The 19,782-nt window shown below is 34.8% G+C and overlaps 1 protein-coding gene across 6 annotated transcripts in view; it reads left to right on the forward strand.

Annotated features, from left to right (window-relative positions):
- The window catches only part of LOC141518002 (WD repeat-containing protein 19-like), a 192,938-nt gene that overhangs the window by 25,279 nt on the left and 147,877 nt on the right, over positions 1–19,782 (forward strand). For 5 of the 6 annotated variants that reach the window (XM_074229620.1, XM_074229621.1, XM_074229622.1 and 2 more), the window contains 2 exons: positions 11,291–11,406; positions 12,622–12,737. In XM_074229620.1, the coding sequence (XP_074085721.1) occupies positions 11,291–11,406; positions 12,622–12,737 (232 nt within the window). Of the gene's footprint in view, positions 1–11,290; positions 11,407–12,621; positions 12,738–19,782 lie in introns of those variants that run through there. The other variant, XM_074229626.1, reaches the window with a different exon arrangement.

Genomic DNA, 19,782 nt, shown 5'->3' on the forward strand with positions numbered 1-19,782 from the left:
GTACACCCTAACAGCAACATGGGAGTGATGATCAACCTTGAAGGACTCGCTCATTCCATCAGTGCAACAATCGGGAACAATTTTGGGCTGTCTGTAAAGGAGAGTGCCATTTGTATCCAGATAAGGAGCTGTGAAGTTTGAACAAAGTTCAAGGACTATTCCCTTTAATTTAGAAAAAAAAAACCAGATATCTTATTGTCCGATCTTGTTATCTCTAAGACTTCTCTTCTTTAAGGATATGATTTCTCTCTCATCATACCCAATTTGGATCAAGGTACAACATGGAAACAAAGTAAAGACTGACAGAGTGCTTTCTGTGGGGGGGTGGTGGGAGGGAAGCAAGACTGGGGGGGGAATTGTAAAACTCAAATAATATCTTTAATAAAAATTAATTTTAAAAAATTGAAAAAAATTATATTCAACCTCCTTATGAGCTAAAGTTGCATACAATTTTATGCTCTTGACTAGCGTTTTTTTTCCACCTTTCTGTTTATCTTTTTATGCATCTCCTGAGTATTGTAATTGAAGATTGAATTATCCATTCAGTTCTGATCTTTTTATGTTCTCTATTTCATTGAATATCCATCTTTTCCCCCTGACAGAATATGCTGAATTTTGCAGGGGTGTAAATTCTTGGTTGTAATCCAAGGTCCTTTGCCCTCTGAAATATATCCCACGCCCTTTGATCCTTTAATGTTGAAGCTAATAAATTCTGTGTAATTCTGATCGTGCTTCCTTTGTATTTAAATTGCTTCTTTATGGTTTCTTAAAGTATTTTCTCCCTTATTTGAGAATTCTGGAATTTGGCTGTGATAGTTCTTGGAGTTTTTAATCCTTTCTGAGGTGTACTGTATTTTCCCATGTAGAAGATGTACCTTAATTTTGGGGGCCCTAAATTTGAAAAAAAAGTATTATATAAGGTTATTGAACTCAAGTTTTATTCATCATAAAATTCATACAACTCCTCATCACCATCAAAACTCCCATCCATTAACTTGCATTTGATGATGAATCACTGTCTTAGGAGAGGCTCTGACTACTCTCCTGCCTGCACTCTGGTCTGTAATTGTCCACAAGCACTCCCTGGTCAAATCTGGTTCATGAACACATTCCATTCATGAACCTGAAGCACCAATTGTGTCCTCCTTTGAAACTAGTCACTTCTTTTTCATCAGCAATTCTTCTTGACTCTTGCAGAACTATCTTTATGGACACAGGAATTCCAATTGCCCTTTTCAATCCATATCTTCAATTCCCTTTCTAAATCAGGCCATTTCGCTGACTTACCTCTCATGGCCTTCTTCTGGTGTTTTCAGTAGGGTTTCTTTTTCCTGTAGTCAGTTTCAGATTGTTTTCTCAGTTGGAGGAGGACCAAACTGAAGTTCAACAGCATGATTTCCATTCACTTTTGCAAACTGGATCATTTTTATCTTGAATTCAACACTGTACAAAAATCTTTTCTGAGCATTTCTGGGCAGAACGTGTCAAAATCTAACCTAATATACTGGTAACAAATGTGAAACAATGAGTGCAAAGACAACAAATGTGAAAAAGTGGGAAATGAATGTTAAAAAAAAAAAACTACAACCTCTGTAGAAAATGCTTCTAGTTTTTAGACCCCAAATTTTTTGAAAAAGGATGCTTCTTATACATAGGGAACTATGGAATTTTTTAAAATTTTGTCTTCTTGATCTAGTATAGTGGGACAGTTTTCCCTGATAAAATTTTCTGAAAGATTTTTTTTTTTGATTTGGACTTTCTGGTAGACCATTAATTCGTAAATTGTCTCTCTTGGATCTATTTTCCAGGTTGTTTGTTTTTACTAAAAGGTACTTTACATTTTCTTGAATTTTTTTCAGCCTTTTGGTTTTGCTTGACAGGATCTTGGTATGTCATAGATTCATTAGTTTCTATTTGTCCAGTTCTAATTTTTAGGCTTATCATTTTTTCAGTTAACTTTTGTGTTTCCTTTTTCAGTTAGTTTAAATTTTACTTTTTTAAAGAGTTTCATTCTTTTTTCTAGTTGGTTATTTTTATCTTTTTTTTTTTTTGCAAGACATTGGGGTTAAATGACTTGCCCAAGGTCACACAGCTTGGTAATTATTAAATGTCTGAGGCTGGGTTTAAACTCAGGTCCCCCTGTCATAAAGGCCACTGCACCTCCTAACTGTCCCTATTTTTACTTTTAAAGGAGCTGACTTCTTTAGTCACTTTTCCATAATTTTCTTGCATGTTCTGATTTCATTTTCTTCTTTGGTTTTTAAATTTTTTATTTTTAATCTCGAGGTTTTGGATTTGAGTCTTTTCAAAGATTCCTTTGAGACTTCCCAGGTAGGTAATCTGTCACTGATTTTTTCTTCTGAAATGGCATTTTTATCATCTCTATTTTCATAGTAATTTTATTTATGGTTATTGCTCTTTTAGTTTTTTGCTCATTTTGATTGTTGAACTCTGCCCCTGGGGTATAGGGAGTATAGTCTTGAGCTTTTTGTGTAGGTGCTGGCATCTGGTCCCTGGCCTATTGCTTGTTAAGGTGTTGCATGTGCAGCCTAGATGTTGTTTAAACAAAGGTTGTTGCTTTCTTTATCTCCAGGCTCTATGTAATGGTTTGTTCCCAACCAGTCCTGTCTTCTGCCCCAGTGTTCCCAGGGTTCAGACTTTGTCTGGGGTTGGAACCCTCCCTGGTGGCTTGCTCTTGTGACCTAGGTTGAACTGGGTTTTTCTGCTGGCTGGATTCATATATTCCACTCCCCCCCCCCCCCCCCCCCCCAAAGAGATAGACTTCTTCACTGAAGATCCTTTATGATATCTACATTGAAAACTTCTTTAAATCTTTTATCTATCTTCTGTCTTTCTTTCTATCTATCTATCTATCTGTCTATCATTGGTGGGATCTGTAGCTTTAATGTTTGGGTAGAGGCTTCATTTACTTGTTCAGGGAAAAGCCCTGAGAGCATGCTAGCTTAATGCCACCATCTTGGCTCTGCCCTAGAAGTCAACATTTTGTCTCTTTACTTAACTTAAGCATGTATTTCTCAGCTTCCAAGATTATAGATTTAAAGTTGTCTTTGCTCAGGTGACCTCTGTCATTGGTGATGATCTTATTCTCCTAATGTGTTCTTATAGCAGATAGATTGAGGATAACATTTGCATCATTGTTTGCTGGGGGAAGGTAAACTCCTGCAAGTTGAATTTGCCAAGTAGGTTGTTCTTAAATAAATGTTGATTTGCTGATTGATTACAGTCTCACAATTGAATCATTTGCTAATGGAAATGGACAGATGGATTTGCCCATTTGTAGCTTGAATTAACTCCCCTTTTCTCTGATCTATACCACTTCCCCTGGAGCTATAGTAAACCAAAATACTATGGGGTTAACCTGAAGTAGTTTGATGTAATTTTGCTCCCAGATGGAATGACATGAGACCCAGCTGTGGGTGGGTCTCTGGACAAAGATTCTATAAAGACAAATCTAAGATGCTCACAGATTGATTCTGAGACCCCAGGAAATTTCCTTAGATAAGACTTCTGTCTTCTGGGGAATATTTTCTAGCATCTTGTAGCCTGCTTTTCCTGGGGTTTATTAAATAGCTTTTATTTTAAGAATTGCATATCTTAACACTAAAATAGACTATTTTACCATTGTAAAAAGAGAGGAATCAGATCAGATTTGAAGAATTCCAGCCAGAACTGTGAAGCAAGCTGTGAAGAAGTCTAAGGGAATGAGGTTACTCTAATTGGTTACTCTCATTATATATATATAAGGAAATAAATACTCCCCTTGGCAAAGTAAACTCCATTATCCTTAATGTATTCTTATGCATGACCTTAATAATAAAGGAAGAGGATAAAAATAACTGCAGGAAGCTCATATTCCATTCAGGTATTTGAACCTGCCTTGTTTGCATTTCCTGAGTAAAACTTGCTTAGAAAGAATCAGCCAAAAATAAAAAATCAGCCAGCTGATTTTATATACATAGTAAAAAGATTTGTTCTAGTAAACTCCTCCATGCCTCTCAACTGTTCTTAGATAATGGTTCAATGTTGAAAAATTTCCCTGACATTTTCGATCTTAAAAAATGGGGAAAAATTGAAATATGATATATTAAAAAGCAAAACATAGAATGTATTTGAGACTAATAGCCTATAAGCTAAGCAGGGAAAAAATACTTTTAACAGAATGGATGACTTTGAATAATTCTTGTTGATAAAAAGTGAGCAGGGCAGAATATTTGAAAGGAAAACAAAGAAACTATATTATACTTAAAAGTACCAGCATACGATGAAACAAAAACAATGTTAACTGTATGTGTACCAAATAACAGCTCCTAAATGGAGAACTTTAATATTCATTAATCAGTTTGTATTGTTTAATTTTCCTTTTTTATCAATAATGGGCTGGTGGAAGAAGGATCTTGGGATATATCTGGGTTAAGAATCACCTTTCAGCTGTGCAGCTTACAACTTATCTATGCCTTCCAAACCTGTGTAACTATTTTTCTGACCAAGGATATTAAAATTAATGATAATGATAGGTAACATTTATAAATGTTTACTAAGTTTTTATGAACATTTATAAATGTTTGCTAAGTGTTTTACAATTATTATCTTATTTTGTACTCAAAACACCCCTGGTATATAGATGCTATTATCATTCCTCATTTTATAGAGGAGGAAACTGAGGGAAACAGGTAAAGTGACTTTCTCAGGATCACACAGCTAGTAAATATTTGAGGTTAGATTTGAACTTGAGTCTTCTGACTCCAGGTCCCACACTATGCCACTCAGATGCCATGTTTCTTTTATAATGTGGGGTAGGGTGTGAATGATGACCTAACAAAGAAAACTTTAAAGGAGTAGATCCAAGAAAGAATAGAAGTAGTAGATAGGATGATATTAGCAGACCTGATGTTTGTTCCTTGTTCTTCCAAAATGTGACAAAAATATAGTCATTTATTTTTTTTTAAATATGGAAATGTATCTGGCCAGCAGGGCAAGGTATGGTAGCTCAAATGACCTTCAGATATTCATCAAGTGGTTGGAGTCAGTTTACATAGGTAGATTTTTTTTTATGCCCTTAGCTGATCAGGAAGAAGAACCAGATTTGTTGCCTTTTACAAGAAAACTAACCTTGGAGATTAGGAAGGAATAAGGGAAAATGCTGACCAATTGCATAGGGCATAGGAGAACCAGAAGAGAGGGGTACTGTGAAATTCCAAGAAGGAAAGACTAGCCAAGAGATAAACATAGTCTCCACAAAACTGCCATAGGGTAGTATTACTACCACAGGCAGTAAACCTTCCTTCAGTCTTATTTTTACATTATATGAATGCCAGTGGAACACAAAGGTTAATGGCTATTCCTTCCTCTAATTATGTAATTGGATTATTTTTAATTCCAAGGTTCTATATTTCACTGATGACATCTTTTACATCACAACTACTGCATAATTCCTCTTTTGAAATAAATTACAACTTGTTCACATGGATCAGATGCTTCTCCATTGCCCTTTGAAAGATTTTCAGCTTCACTTTTTTGGAAATCTGTGGCCTGCAAAATCACAAAAGAATATTGGTATTAAAAAGAAAAAAGATAGACCTACTACCTTTTTCCTTAAGATTTTGCAAACAAATTTATAACCTAAATCTGTATAGCTTATGTTTGTCATTCAAAAAAGTAAAATTGGTTGAAACTTTTTTTGAAGCCTTTTAAATATTTATTTATTGATATCTTTCGACATAGTTTTCTGAGTAATTATCTCTTGTCCCCTGTCCAGTTTTGATAATAGAGATTTTTTTAAATAGAAAAAAGCAGCTTAATAAAACTAGCCTACATTGACCTTATCTTGTGAGGAATATGTTTACATTTAGTTTACATTACAAAGATTGGGTTCTGCTTGTATTATTGCCTTTGGGCAGGTACGGGAGTTAAGACCAAAGATTTAGCCTCACCTGATCAAAAAAACCTGAGATTAGGCCAGGTCTGCCCCACCTATTTTTAAGTTAACCTAGGATCTGCATCCTTCTCCTTTGCACATACTCAATAAGGTAGCTGTTCTTGCTCATTAGTATAATGAACAGGGAGGGGAAAATGTATGGGGACAAATGCATCAATTAGATTTGTGACCACAGCCAGTGATTGGCATAAAGGGGCAGGAACAAAGCCTTTCAAACTGCATATAAGGCTAACATTTCCAGGATTCCTCGCCTCTCTCCCCTTGAGAGAGGTGTGCCATTTATTAAGTTGTCTTAATAAAAAAACATTTTAGTCACTCTGGACCAAGGAATGAAAGGGATATAGTGTTAGCAATGCAAAAAAAAAAAATGAAAATAGTAAGCACATTAGTGAGGCATTTTAAAAAATGTACATCCAAAGAAAATTTAGAAAAATATCAAAAACTAGAATAGTTTTGGAACTAATTGTGGAATTAATAATATACTTAGAATTCCACACATGATGGACCATTATGATTTTGTGTGTAATCTCTTTTTTGCATGTGGAAATGTTCGTATTTGTTTAATATTTGTCAAATTCATAACAAAAAGTTTTAAAAATTAAAAATTATTTTTGTGTTCATTTGTATATACTTACATATATATACATATTATTTCCCATGGTATAACCGGTTTCTTGAAGGTGTGAGGACTATTTCATTTTTGTATCTCCAGTCGTTATGACAATGTGTGTGGCACATAGGAAATTCTAAATGCTATTTGTCAGACTGATTCATGGACATTCTTTGACTACTTGGGGAATGGCTGTTAGCTATGTGTTTGTGTTTGTTTATGTCTTGAAGAGTAGGCATATATTTATCCAAAGATTTTTTTTTCTTCTTGTGATAGCTGTACTAATTCTGATTATGTAAGCAAAAGACTTTCTTGTAATTGAGTGATCTGTTTTTTGTTTTGTGATCTTATCTGTCTCTTTTTTGGTTAAGAATTCTTCCCTAAGTCAGAGCTGTGAAAGATAACTGATTTCATTATCTTCTTCCTACTCTTCTTCCTTTATTTTTTTTTAAAATAATTCTTACCTTTTATATTCTGGTTGCACATCCATTGTGAGCATTTTGTTTGTCAGATGCTAGTCTAAGGCTTATTTTTTCTTTCTTTTTTTTATTAAAGATTTTATTTTTATTTTTTACAATTTCCCCCTAATCTTACTTCCCTTCCCTACCCCCCCACAGAAGGCAATTTGTCAATCTTTACATTATTTCCATGGTATACATTGATCCAAATTGAGTATGATGAAAGAGAAATCATATCCTTAAGGAAGAAACATAAAGTATAAGAGATAGCGAGATCAGACAATAAGATACCAGGTTTTTTTTTTCTAAATTAATTTAGTCAATAGTCCTTGGTCTTTGTTCAAACTCCACAGTTCTTCCTCTGGATACAGATGGTATTCTCCATTTCAGACAGTCCCAAACTGTCGCTGATTGTTGCACTGATGGAATGAGCAAGTCCATCAAGGTTGATCATCACCCCCATGTTGCTAAGCCTTATTTCTGATACTCTGATTTTCAGTTTTCCTGGTAGTTCTTGGTCTGTAGACTTTACTAAGTTTATAATCCAGAAAATTTAAGAACCTCTGTCATAATACAACATTCACTGGCTGAAGGGAATCTATTAGTAAATGGATGTTGTAAATTCTAACGATATCAATAAAACTGTAAACTAAATATTTGCTATGACTAGTGGCAAGAGAAATTGTAAAAGGATGTCATCAAAGATAAATGTGGCTGCAAAAAAAAAAATAGCCTGGTCACATTTTGAGAGCCATAGATAACTGTTAATCAGCCTATCTCCTCTTTTGCTTTTAATGCAATATCAAGAGAATTCAAGGAATGCTACACAAATATTAGGTGGACCTTCTGTGGTGATTTTATTGGAGGGTATGAATGAGTTTCATAGAGTGGGAAAGCATGTATATATAGTTTATAATCTGCCTAATTTGATGAATTAACCTCAATAAATTAGGTTAGATTAAACATTAAAAAATATGCAAAGAAAACTAAAAAGAAAGTTCAGAAGGGCCACAAATAGAAAATTTTGTCACTTGCAAGTTTAATATACATTTAATTAGATATGTAAATAACATTTGTTGTCTAATATGCAGTCCTTGTTTTTGTTCCCATTTGTGTATGGAGTATTTGTGATTGTTGATAATATTTTTAAATTCATAAATTTAAAATGGTGAAATATAAAAGAAAAATCTATCAAAAAGATCCCCACAATCAAAATAAAAAGCTTTGGATGTATATAACCAGGCATACAAAATATTGTCAATAATCTGGTAAACTGGACAATTTATTGCAAAGAGAGAAATTCAATCTTACAGAACACTTTATAAGATGCAATTTATAATTGGGATAATTTATCAGTTACCAAATTCCACCTGGAAGAGAGAAGATTTTTGGTGAATTTTGTATCTTCAGGTATTTGAAAGACAAGAATGTTTAAAGAAGAATTAACTTTTTCTGCTTGGTTTCATAGGGTAGACCTAGAAATAGGCAATGGAAGCTACAAAGAGGGAGATTGGTTTTCATTCTATAAAAGGAAAAAAATTCCTAACCATATAGCCTAAACTTTGTGATTTTGGAGATGTTGTAGAATTAGGGATAAGTTTTGAGATCAATTAGGCTAGATGGTTTTTGAAATCTTTTCTAACTGCATAATTGTGTGAATAATCAGTTTTAATGTGTATGGTAGTTTGGTAAGTATATTCCAAAATTAGACAGTATTTCAGGGTTTGGATGGTATTTTGGGGGAAAGGCAAATACAGGAAATCTTTGTACTACTCTTTTATTATAATTTTTCCTTTGTAGGCATCATACTTAATACTTTATAAGTAGTAGGTACTTAATGAATTTTTTAAATTGAATTGAATTTTGAGTTTGCATATACAGTTTAATAGTATGAGAAAACACCTTATTGGGGAAAAGCTACCTTTTTGTGTAAGAAGCTAAGCTACTTGGCTCTGAGACTACTGGCCATCTTGTCTTCCAAACTGAACTTTCAAATATCATGCTGAGGAAGAATCAGTCACTCAGCTTCAAATTCCTCATCTTCTAAGACCTTATTTTTCCACAGGAAGGCTGAATGGACCTTTCCGCCACTCCCTTTTCCACTTCTTATTCTGGAAACTACTATATAGTCAAATACTGTCATTTATTCTAGTAAAAGCATGTCAGTCAACCACTTTATTCTACTCATCATCCCTGTACTTTCCAGACCCAAATAATTTTTTTTTTTTTTAGATTTTTCAAGGCAATGGGGTTAAGTGGCTTGCCCAAGGCCACATGGCTAGGCAATTATTAAGTGTCTGTGGTTGGATTTGAACCCAGGTACTCTTGACTCCAAGGCTGGTGCTCTATCTACTGCACCACCTAGCCACCCCTCCAAATAACTTTCAATGTTGTTTAGAATTAAGTGTACTTGTTCAGGTGCTTGGAATAAGAACCTTGAACAATGAAATTTGCTTTTATTTAGTGTTGTACATACTTGGATATTTTGACAGATCTATGATCTCATCAATTATGTTTTTCCTCCGGTAATGCAGATCACAGAGTCATTTAGTCTGCCTATTTATTTAAGGATGCATTTTAAAGAAAAAATAAAAATGAACTAAAGATTTAATTATAAGATTAAATAAATTTGAGTTAAAAAAAAGAAGAGAAAGAGGAAGACAAAGGAGTAAGATAGAGGACAAGTCATTCAAGAATGCATTTCTGGGCCCATAAATCATCCCAGAATACTAGTGCTTTAGATTCCAGGTACCTTATTGTTTTTCAAAGATCCTAGATTTATATTTATAGACATTTGTTATGTGATATCCAATGCTTACTATGTGCCAAGTACTCTGATTTGGGTATTAAATAAATCACAAAAATTAATTTTCTCAAGGAGCTTCATAATAGTGGGGGAGACAGCATGTAAATAAAAAAGGTAACATATAATTACATACATACAGTATAGAAGGAAGGAAGGTAACCTCGGACTACTTTCCTGTAGCCTTTGAGTTAAGATGTGAGGGAAGCCAATGATGTCAAGAGGTGATGGGTAACAGCCAGGACATAGGCTAACATTGCTCGCTTATAGACTTTTTGGAGGAGTAACGTGAGAAAAACCTGAAAGATAGAAAAGGGAAAAGGTGTAAAGAACCTTAAGGGCCAATTGGAGGATTTTTTGATTTAATCTTAGAAATTATAGTGGGATGACATGGTGAAACCTATGCTTTAGAAAATTCACTGGCAACAGTGGAGGATGGATTGGAGTAGAGAGAGATTGGAGGTTGAGGCTAAATAGAAGAAGACTTTTAATATAGGTGGGAAGAGATGAGGGCCTAAACTAGTATGGTGGCTTTGTTATTTCAAAGAATGAGACATAGATAAAAAATGTTGTGAAGATAGAAATAGAAGGATTTGGCACTCACACACCTGACATATACAGTATATGTCAGGTGTGTGAGAGTGAGAAATTGAGAATGATACTGAGGTTTCTTGCCTGGGAAAGTGGGAGAATGGTGATATTCTTGACTATTATAAGTAGTTCAAAAAAAGGGGAGAATTTTAAGGAATAGATATTCTATATATGTTGAGTTCAAGATACCAACAGACATTCAATTTGAAGTGTCCAATAGGCATCTTGAAAGGAGTGATTAGAATTATCATCTCTATATATAGATCATAATTGAGCCCATTTGAGTTCACCAAATGAGAACATATTGGGGGAAAAGAGAAGAAACTAGGTTGGAGCTTTTGGGGTCACTTATACCTGAGGAGAAATTAATGATAAAGGATAAAGATTCAGCAAAGGAAACAGAAAAAGAGTAGTTAGATGAGAGCTAAGAGACTGAAAATATTGAGAGCAGTATTAAATCGATGGTGATCAGAAGCATCAAATGCTACAGAGAGGCCAAAAAGGATGGAGAATGAGAAAAAAAATCCATTAGATTTGGCAATTAAGAAATTACTGGTAACTTTTCTACTTTTTCATTTGCTTTGAGTAGTAGATTCACTTCTCATGTGACCATAAATTAAAGTCTCTTTAAAAAATTTCTCTAGGTTTCCTTGTGTAAAATGAGAAGGTTGGACTCAGTAACATTTAAGATTCATTCTATGCCTCTGTTTATACATGCTTTGGGTTAACAAATAGATACATAAATTGTACATATAAGAATGTGTTGATCAAATGTGAAAGGAAAGGCACATTCTTAATTACTGTACAAAATATCCATTTTAAATACCTAATTCCTTAAGCAGAATGTTTTCTTAATTTTTTTTAAATTCCAGGGATCAGATGTCTTTCCTGCTCTGGTCAAAAATTGGAGCCTTACTTGCTATTGGAACAGTTAAAGGAAATTTATTTATATATAACCATCAGACTTCTCGCAAAATTCCTGTGCTAGGTATGTACTGTCAGATTATAGATTTTTTAAATTATTGATTTAATAATGATTTAAAGTTAACCAAAACCCCCCCAAAAACCCATCATGCATACTCTTGTAAATAGCAATATTGTCTGTATATAGTGTTTTGAGTTTATCTAGTCCTTAATAAACAAATCATCAAATTATTAAATATATCATATATAATATAATAATATAAATATAAATAGAATAATTAGAGAAATATTTTAATGACTTAATAGTTTCACTTAATAAATTTACTTCAGAGCTCACTGTAATATTCTCCTTTGGAAAGAGGAATTTTGAATCCTGTTTAAGGAATAAAAGTGCTAAAATACAAAAAGACTTTATCTATAAAGTAGTCATATTTTTGCCAGAAAAATGTGACCATCTAAAGGTTTCAGGGCTTTGAGTATATGGGAAAGAATTCGTAAAAGACTGACTGACCCATCAGGGAATAATAAGCAATAAAGAAGGCTATGGGCATGAGTGGTAATCTGGGAACTCAAGATCTCCAAGAGTGAACTGGTCTTCCACAGGGAGACTGTACAGTTCAACTGGGTAGAAGTTGAGCTTTTAAAGGGGCAGGAAGATGAGGTAATTAGGTATACATAGATGGGAAGGAGGTGATATGATGATGTTTTGTCCTTCCTTCCTTGAAGAAGATTATGACAAGCACATGAACTGGATTTGAGTGAGGGGGTGCTGTGCTAAGTCACCAGCCTCACTTTCTCCTCCAGAGTCATCTGGGTCCAGTGGCCAGATAGAGATCAGGATGCCTGGAGATGCCCTGGATGCCAGGCAATCAGGGTGAAGTGACTTGCCCAAGGTCACAAGGTCTAGCTGCACCTCAGGAACAGAGGGAGGTAGCTCCAAGAGCAGATAAGAGGAAATGAAGGAAGTGCTAGGGCTGGGACCCATTGTTTTGTTTATAGGTGGGGCTTGTCTTGTGCTTAGGGTCAAGGATTTACAAATCCTAGCCTGGGAGGGGCAAGGTACTTTTCTAAAAAAAATTCATAGACCTCATCTAGATCCCTTGGATCATAGGATGAGGGGAGGTGGACAGGGTGGTCAGTGTTAATGTAAGATGATCAGTATAGAGGAGACAGATTAATTATAGAATATATTTTTCTGTCCAATATTTCTCTACTAAAATAGATCCCTGGTGAAGCACTAGAACATAGTTGTAGTGTATAATATTAATTTATTTTTCAGGTAAGCACACCAAACGAATAACATGTGGATGTTGGAGTTCTGAAAACTTACTGGCACTGGGTAGTGAAGATAAAATTATAACAATTAGCAATCAGGAAGGTGATACAATCAAACAGGTAAAAAGTAGCACCTGAATCAGATTTTTTTTAGGTTTCTATTTCAATATTCTTGAAAGTCAAACTCAGTTATAAAGTCAAATGGTTATTATTACTTTATTTTTATAAAACACTATCTTCCTCTGCATTTGATATTAAGCACAGTGGTAATACTCTTCTATATCTTCTTTTTACCTTTTACTAGAATCCACTTCTTTTATTTCTTATCCTCTCTCCCTTTAACTTAAAGGAATCTGGTTTCCACTTTAACCTATCTTCCTTCCTTTCTCTCTCTGATTAATCATCAAGCTCCTTGAAAATTATAATCGACCAAATGACTTCATTAGAAATCTAGAAATATCTATATCTATCTATATCTATATCTATCTGTCTATCTATAGATATATATGGTCCAAATTATATTCTTCTCTCCAGTCTTTCCCCAACTTAGGGAGAAGGCAACCAATATAATAACAATCTCTGCATATGAAATTATACAAAACATTTCCATTTTAACTATGTTGGAAAAACCTCCAAACCATACCTTCTCTTCCTTCCTTCCCCCAGAAAAACCAACTCAAGAAAAACAAAGTGAAAAAAGTATGCATCAACCTGCCCTGAGAAGAATAGTTTTCTCTTGGGAAGTGGTTAGCATTTTTCATATGAACCCTTTGGAATTGAATGACTAATTCTTTTACAGTTGGTCATCTTTACAATAATATTGTTACTATGTATTTCTGCTTACTTCATTTTATTTTATTTATTTTATTTTTTATTAACATTTTATTTGTTTTCCAATTATATACAGTAGTAATATCTACCTATGATTTTTTGTAAGATTTTGAATTTTATAATTTTCCCCCCTTCCTCCCCACAGAAGGCTGTCCGATAGTCTTTACATTGTTTCTATGCTATACATTGATTGAAATTGAATGTGTTGTAAGAGTAAACATAAGTGTAAGCATAAACCCCCTTCTCCCCCCCCCCCCCAAGAAGATGAGAAACCTCAAGAATAGAGAGAGAGAGGAAAAAAAATGTACTTCGGTCTGTGTTCAGATTCCAATGGCTCTGTCTCTGGGGTGGGTTGCTTTCTTTATCATAAGTCTACCAGAGAAGTTGCTTCAATATTTTTCCTCCCCACTCTCATTTATTCTTTTCTCTCTCTCCTTTCATCCTGGTCCTGTCCAAAAGTGTGTTATATCTGAGTACCCTCTCCCTTGATCTTCCCTCTCTTCTATCACCTATTCTCCCCCCTTCCCTCTCCCCATTCCCCCTTATCCCATCCCTTTCTTCTCATTTTTCTCTAGGGTAAAATAGCTTTCTATACCCTATTAAGTAGATTTGTTATTTCCTCTCTGAACCATTTCTGATGAGAATGAAGGCTCACTCATTCCCCCTTGCCTTCTCCCTTTCCACTCCATTGAAAAAGTTTTTTCTTGACTCTTATGTGAAATTTCTTAGCTTCTTCTTCATCTCCTTTCCATTCCTCTCAGTACTTTCCTTTATCACCTATTGACTCCATCTTTTTACTGTATTATACCATTATATTCTGCTCCTTCCTATGTCCTGTCTATATATGCTCCTTCTAATAGCTCTTATAAATGAGAAAGTTCATACGAATTATCAATATCTTCTTCCCATGCAGGAATACAAACAGTTCAATATCATTAAGTTCCTCATATTTAGTCCTTCTTTTCCACTCCCCTCTATGGTTCCCCAGAGTCTTATACTTGGAGATCAAACTTTCTCTTCAGCTCTGGTTGTTTCAATAGGAAAGTCTGAAAGTCCCCTGTTTCATGGAAAGTTCATCTTTTCCCCTGAAAGAGGATGTTCAGTTTTGCTGGGTAGTTGATTCTCGGTTGTAAACCAAGATCTTTTACCTTCTGGAATATCATATTCCAATCCCTATGAGCCCTTAATGTAGATGCTGCCAGATCCTACTATGGAGCCTCGATATTTGAATTGTTTTTGACAACTTTTAGAATTTTCTCCTTGTTTTGGGAATCTTGGAATTTGGCTATGATATTCCTGAAAGTTTTTCTTTTGGGATCTCTTTCAGGAGGTGACCAGTAAATTCCCTCAATTTCTATTTTACCCTCTGCTTCTAGGATCTCAGGGCAATTTTGCTGTATTATTTCTTGAAAAATGAAGTATAGGCTCTTCTCCTGATTGTGGCTTTCAGATAGCCCAATAATTTTAAAATTATTTCTTCTGGATCTGTTTTCAAGGTCAGTTGTTTTTCCAATGAGAAATTTCACATTTTCTTCTAATTTTTGGCTTTTTTTGGAAGAGTTTTATTTCTTCTTGATTTCTTGCAAAGTCATCAGCTTCCTTTAGTTCCATTCTGCATTTGAAGGAGTTATTTTCTTCACAGAGCTTTTTTATCTCCTTTTCCAGCTGGCCAATTCTTTTTTAAGGAATTCTTTTCCTCATTTGCCTTTTGTTTTGCTTTTTCCATGCAGAATTTATTTTGGTCTTTAACGTATCATTTTCTTCAGTATTTTTTTTTTTTGTATATCTTTCACCAAGCTATTGATTTGGTTTTCATGATTTTTCTGCATCGCTCTCGTTTTCCCTGCATCTCCCTTAATTGCTTTTCAAAGTCTTTTTTGAGCTCATCCATAGTCTGTCCATTTTCTATTTCTCTTGGAGGTTTTGGATACAGAAGTTTCAATTTTGTCATCATCTGATATGTGTTTTGATCTTCCATGGGACTAAAGTAATTCTCTATGGTCAGATTCTTCTTTTTCTGTTGTTGACTCATTTCCTCAGCCCAAGACAGCACTTCAAGGCTTTGGGGTTTTTTTGGGGGGGACACCCCATTGGGACCTATATTCCTCCAAGGTCTTATGCTCTCTTGTCTGTGCTTTGATATGTAGATGGACCCACGTACTTCCCTCTGCCCTGGAGCTATAAGGAGGGCTCCAGCTTGGCTACTTGGTATGGAAGCCTAAACTGCAACCTGGTTCTGAGTGTAGGCAAACAGCAGAGTCCTACCCTGAGGGAGAGCAGAGAAATCTCTGTAGACTTCCCTTAATGTCCCTGGGGGTGCAGGATGCTTTCTCCTTATTCTCAATGCAATTCTGCAGCCTGTGCTCCTTACTCCACACTCATTCTGGTGTAGGAGAGTTCTCTCCCTGCCCCTTCAAGCTGTTGCTGGTGATCTCTGGACTGGGCTGGGCTGGGCTGCACTGTGGCCCCGGCTTTTTTCCAATTGCTCATCCTGGTGAAACACACTTTTCCTGTGGAGCTTCTAAGTTATCTTGGACTGGGAAAATGTATCACTCAGTCTTTCTGTGAGTGACAGAGGGAAATACGTGGGTCCCTCTAAATTTTGGCTGGAGTCATAATTTGTTGACTTTTGGAGTATGGAGGGGAAGGAATTCCTGGGAAATGCTGCCTTCATGCTGCCATCTTGCCCCCCCCCCCCCCCCCCCCCCCCCCCCCGCTCACTTCATTTTACATCAGTTCATATATATCTTTTCAGGTTTTTCTGAAACCAATTTCTTTTTATTTCTTATAGCAAATAGTATTCCATCATGATCATATAGCATAGCTTGTTCCCAATTGTTGGACACCCCCTCAATTTCAATTCTTTTTCACCACAGGGGAAAAAAAAACAGCTATACTTATTTTTGTATGTATAAGTCCTTTTCCTTTGATGTCTTTGGAATATAGAACTAGTAGTTGTATTCCTGGGTCAAAGGATATACAAAGCCTTATATTATTTTGGGCATAGTTCCAAACATCTCCAGAAGGATTGATTCAATCCACACTTCCAATCACATTGCATTAGGTTCACAGTTTTTTCCACATAATCTCATGCATTCGTCCCTTTTCTTTTCTGTTATGTTAGGCAATCTGTTAATTATGAGATTGTTATCTCAAGATTTGTTTTAATTTTCATTTGTTTAATTCATTGTGATTTAGAGCATTTTTTTCCACACGATTATAGATGGTTTTAATTTCTTCCTTTGAAAACTTAACTGCCTGTTCATATTCTTTGACAATTTATCAAATGGGAAATGGCTCCTATTTTTAAAAATTTGACTAGATTTTCTTTATATTTGAGAAATCAGGGTATTATCAGAGAAACTTGTATAAACACTTTTTACTATCATTTAATCAAAATTATCCATTTTTCCCCCCCTGTGATCTTTTTTCTCTTGTGTGGACATAAATTCTTCCCTCATCCTTAGATATGACAGTAAAATTTTCCTTGCTCCCTTAATTTGATTATATCAGCCCTGTATCTAAATCATATATATACTCATTTTGATCTTAACTTGGTTTCTAGTGTGAGATGTAATTCTATGCCTAATTTCTGCTAAATTGTTTTCTTGTATCCCCAGCAATCTTTGTCAGATAGTGACCTCTTGCCCCCAAAGTCTGGATCTTTGGATTTAGCAAACATTACTACTATGTATTGTGTACTTAATATATTCTATTGATTGTTCACTCTATTTCTTAGCTAGGATCAGATTATTTTGATAATTATTGTTGTATAATATAGTTTTCAATCTGCTACTGATAGATTGCCTTCTTTCATGTTGTTTTTCTAGCTCTAAAGAATAATTCTTTCTATACCCAACTGAGTGTTTTATATGTATACGTCCTTGAATGATTCTTTTATGTCAGATAATTTCTCCCAGTTTTCCTTCCCTTTTCTCATCTTTCAGTGCCTCCCTCTTTTTCAGTTTTTTTTGAGATCATCCCAACATACTTAAACTGCACTCATGCCTTCAATATCTTCTAATCTCTTCCCTGATTTCTTAGACACAACTAGAAGTCCTTAACCGTGCTTGCCAGTAATATTTGTTGTTTGAATGAAAATCTTAACCTAATGCTCCTATGACTTAAAGCCAAAGTTTCTGTCAGTGATCTTATGAATCAGATCTTAACTGTTTTTAATAATCCTTAGTCATTTTGTTGTATTATTTGCTCAAGTGTGGTATTCAGATTTTTCACTTTATCTTTTTTTTTCCTGAGGGGCCAACAATTCTCAAATCATCTCTGGTTCATCCTGTTCTCAAGAGTCAGAAAATTTGACTTACACAGAACTTGTGTTTTTCTAATATTACTGGACTGCTTAGCACAGTAAGAGTCTGAGATCAGACAAAGAAAAGCATAAATTATTATTTTTTTTTTTAGGTTTTTGCAAGGCAAATGGGGTTTAAGTGGCTTGCCCAAGGCCACACAGCTAGGTAATTATTAAGTGTCTGAGACCAGATTTGAACCCAGGTACTCCTGACTCCAAGGCCGGTGCTTTATCCACTACGCCACTACGCCACCCCACTATGCCACCTAGCCGCCTCGAAAAGCATAAATCTTAACACTTTCTCTGCAGCTATCTTTAAGAGTTGCTTAAAGCAGTTGGTGTCAAATTAAAAAAGGAATGGGGACCACTACATCATACATAACAATCCCTGTGGGCCACATATCCAATAGTGAAAAACACATATTAACATTGTTTGTACTCTATTGTATTTTTATTTATGTTGTTAAATATTTCCCAACTATATTTGAATCTTTTCTTGTCTCTTGGGAATTTTTGCCAGCCCCAATGCAGCCTTACTTGTTTGACACCTTTGGCTTGCAATACTTAGAGGTTAGGTGATTTACTCAGGGTCACAGAGCCATTATTTGTGAATGTTGGGACTTGAACCTAGGTCTTTGAGACTCTGTGTTAGGCTTGGAATACAAGCAAAAACTGTAGAACTGAATGACATCCTAAACAATGAATAGGTCAAAGTACAAACAATTAGAGATGAATAGAAATATAAAAGAAAATGAATGTATATACCAGAATTTTTAAGATTCAACTAAGTAGTCATCAAAAACAGCAATAAAATAGAAAAAGAGAGAATTAAGGAACAAAGTATATAATTTATTTTTCAAAATTTTTTAAAAATTAAATTTTTTTAACAACTGTGGTTTTCTTTTTTCTTTTTTATATGAATATTTTGTTTTCCAATTGTATACAATAGTAGTTTCTATCTATCTTTTTTGTAAGGTTTTGAATTTTACAACTTTTCCCCCCACCCTCCCTTCCCTCCCCCAACCCCCCACCAGAAAGCAATCTGATAATCTTTACATTGTTTCCTTGACTGTGTTGAGAGAAAAATCATATCATTGAAGAAAAAAATAAAATATTAGAGATAGCGAAATTATGTAATACATAAGACAACTTTTTTTTTTTTAAATAGAAGGTAATAGTTTTTGGTCTTTGTTTAAACTCCACAATTGTTTTCTCTGGATACAGATGGTATTCTCCATCGCAAATACCCTAAAATTGTGTTTGATTATTGCACTGATGAAATGAGCATGTTGCTGTTAGGGTGAACAATGTTCTTCTGGTTCTCCTCCTCCTCTCATTCAGCATCAATTCATGCAAGTCTAATAGAGTTGTAGTGTTCTATAACATACATATGCCACAATTTGTTCAGACATTCACTCAATTTCCAATTATTTGCCACCACAAACAAGGCTGCTATGAATATTTTTGTACAAGTTACTGTTTTTCATGTTCTCTTCAGGGTATAGACCCAGTAGTGGTATTGCTGGATCAAAGGATATGCACATTTTTGTTGCCCTTTGAATATAATTCCAAATTGCTCTCCAGAAAAGTTGGATCCACCAGCTCTACCAACTTCATCAACTTCACCAACAATATATTAGAGTCCCAGATGTCCCACATCCCCTCCAACATTGATCATTGTCCTTTCTGGTCATATTGGCCAATATGAGAAATGTGAGGTGGTACCCCAAAGATGCTTTAGTTTGCATTTCTCTAATAAGTAGTGATTTAGAGCAATTTTTCATGACTATGGATAACTTTAATTTCCTCATCTGTAAATTGCCTTTGCATATCCTTTGACCATTTGTCAATTGGGGAATAACTTGTTTTTTTTTTTATAAATTTGACTCAGTTCTCTCTCTATTTTAGAAATAAATCTTTTGTCAAAGATAATAATTACAAAAATTGTTATGCAATTTACTACATTTCTTTTGTTCTTGGTTTTTGTTTGTGCAAAAGCATTTTAAGTTAATGCGATCAAAATTATCC

Source organism: Macrotis lagotis, chromosome 3 (genome assembly GCF_037893015.1).
Source record: "Macrotis lagotis isolate mMagLag1 chromosome 3, bilby.v1.9.chrom.fasta, whole genome shotgun sequence".
Lineage (NCBI taxonomy): Eukaryota > Metazoa > Chordata > Mammalia > Peramelemorphia > Peramelidae > Macrotis > Macrotis lagotis.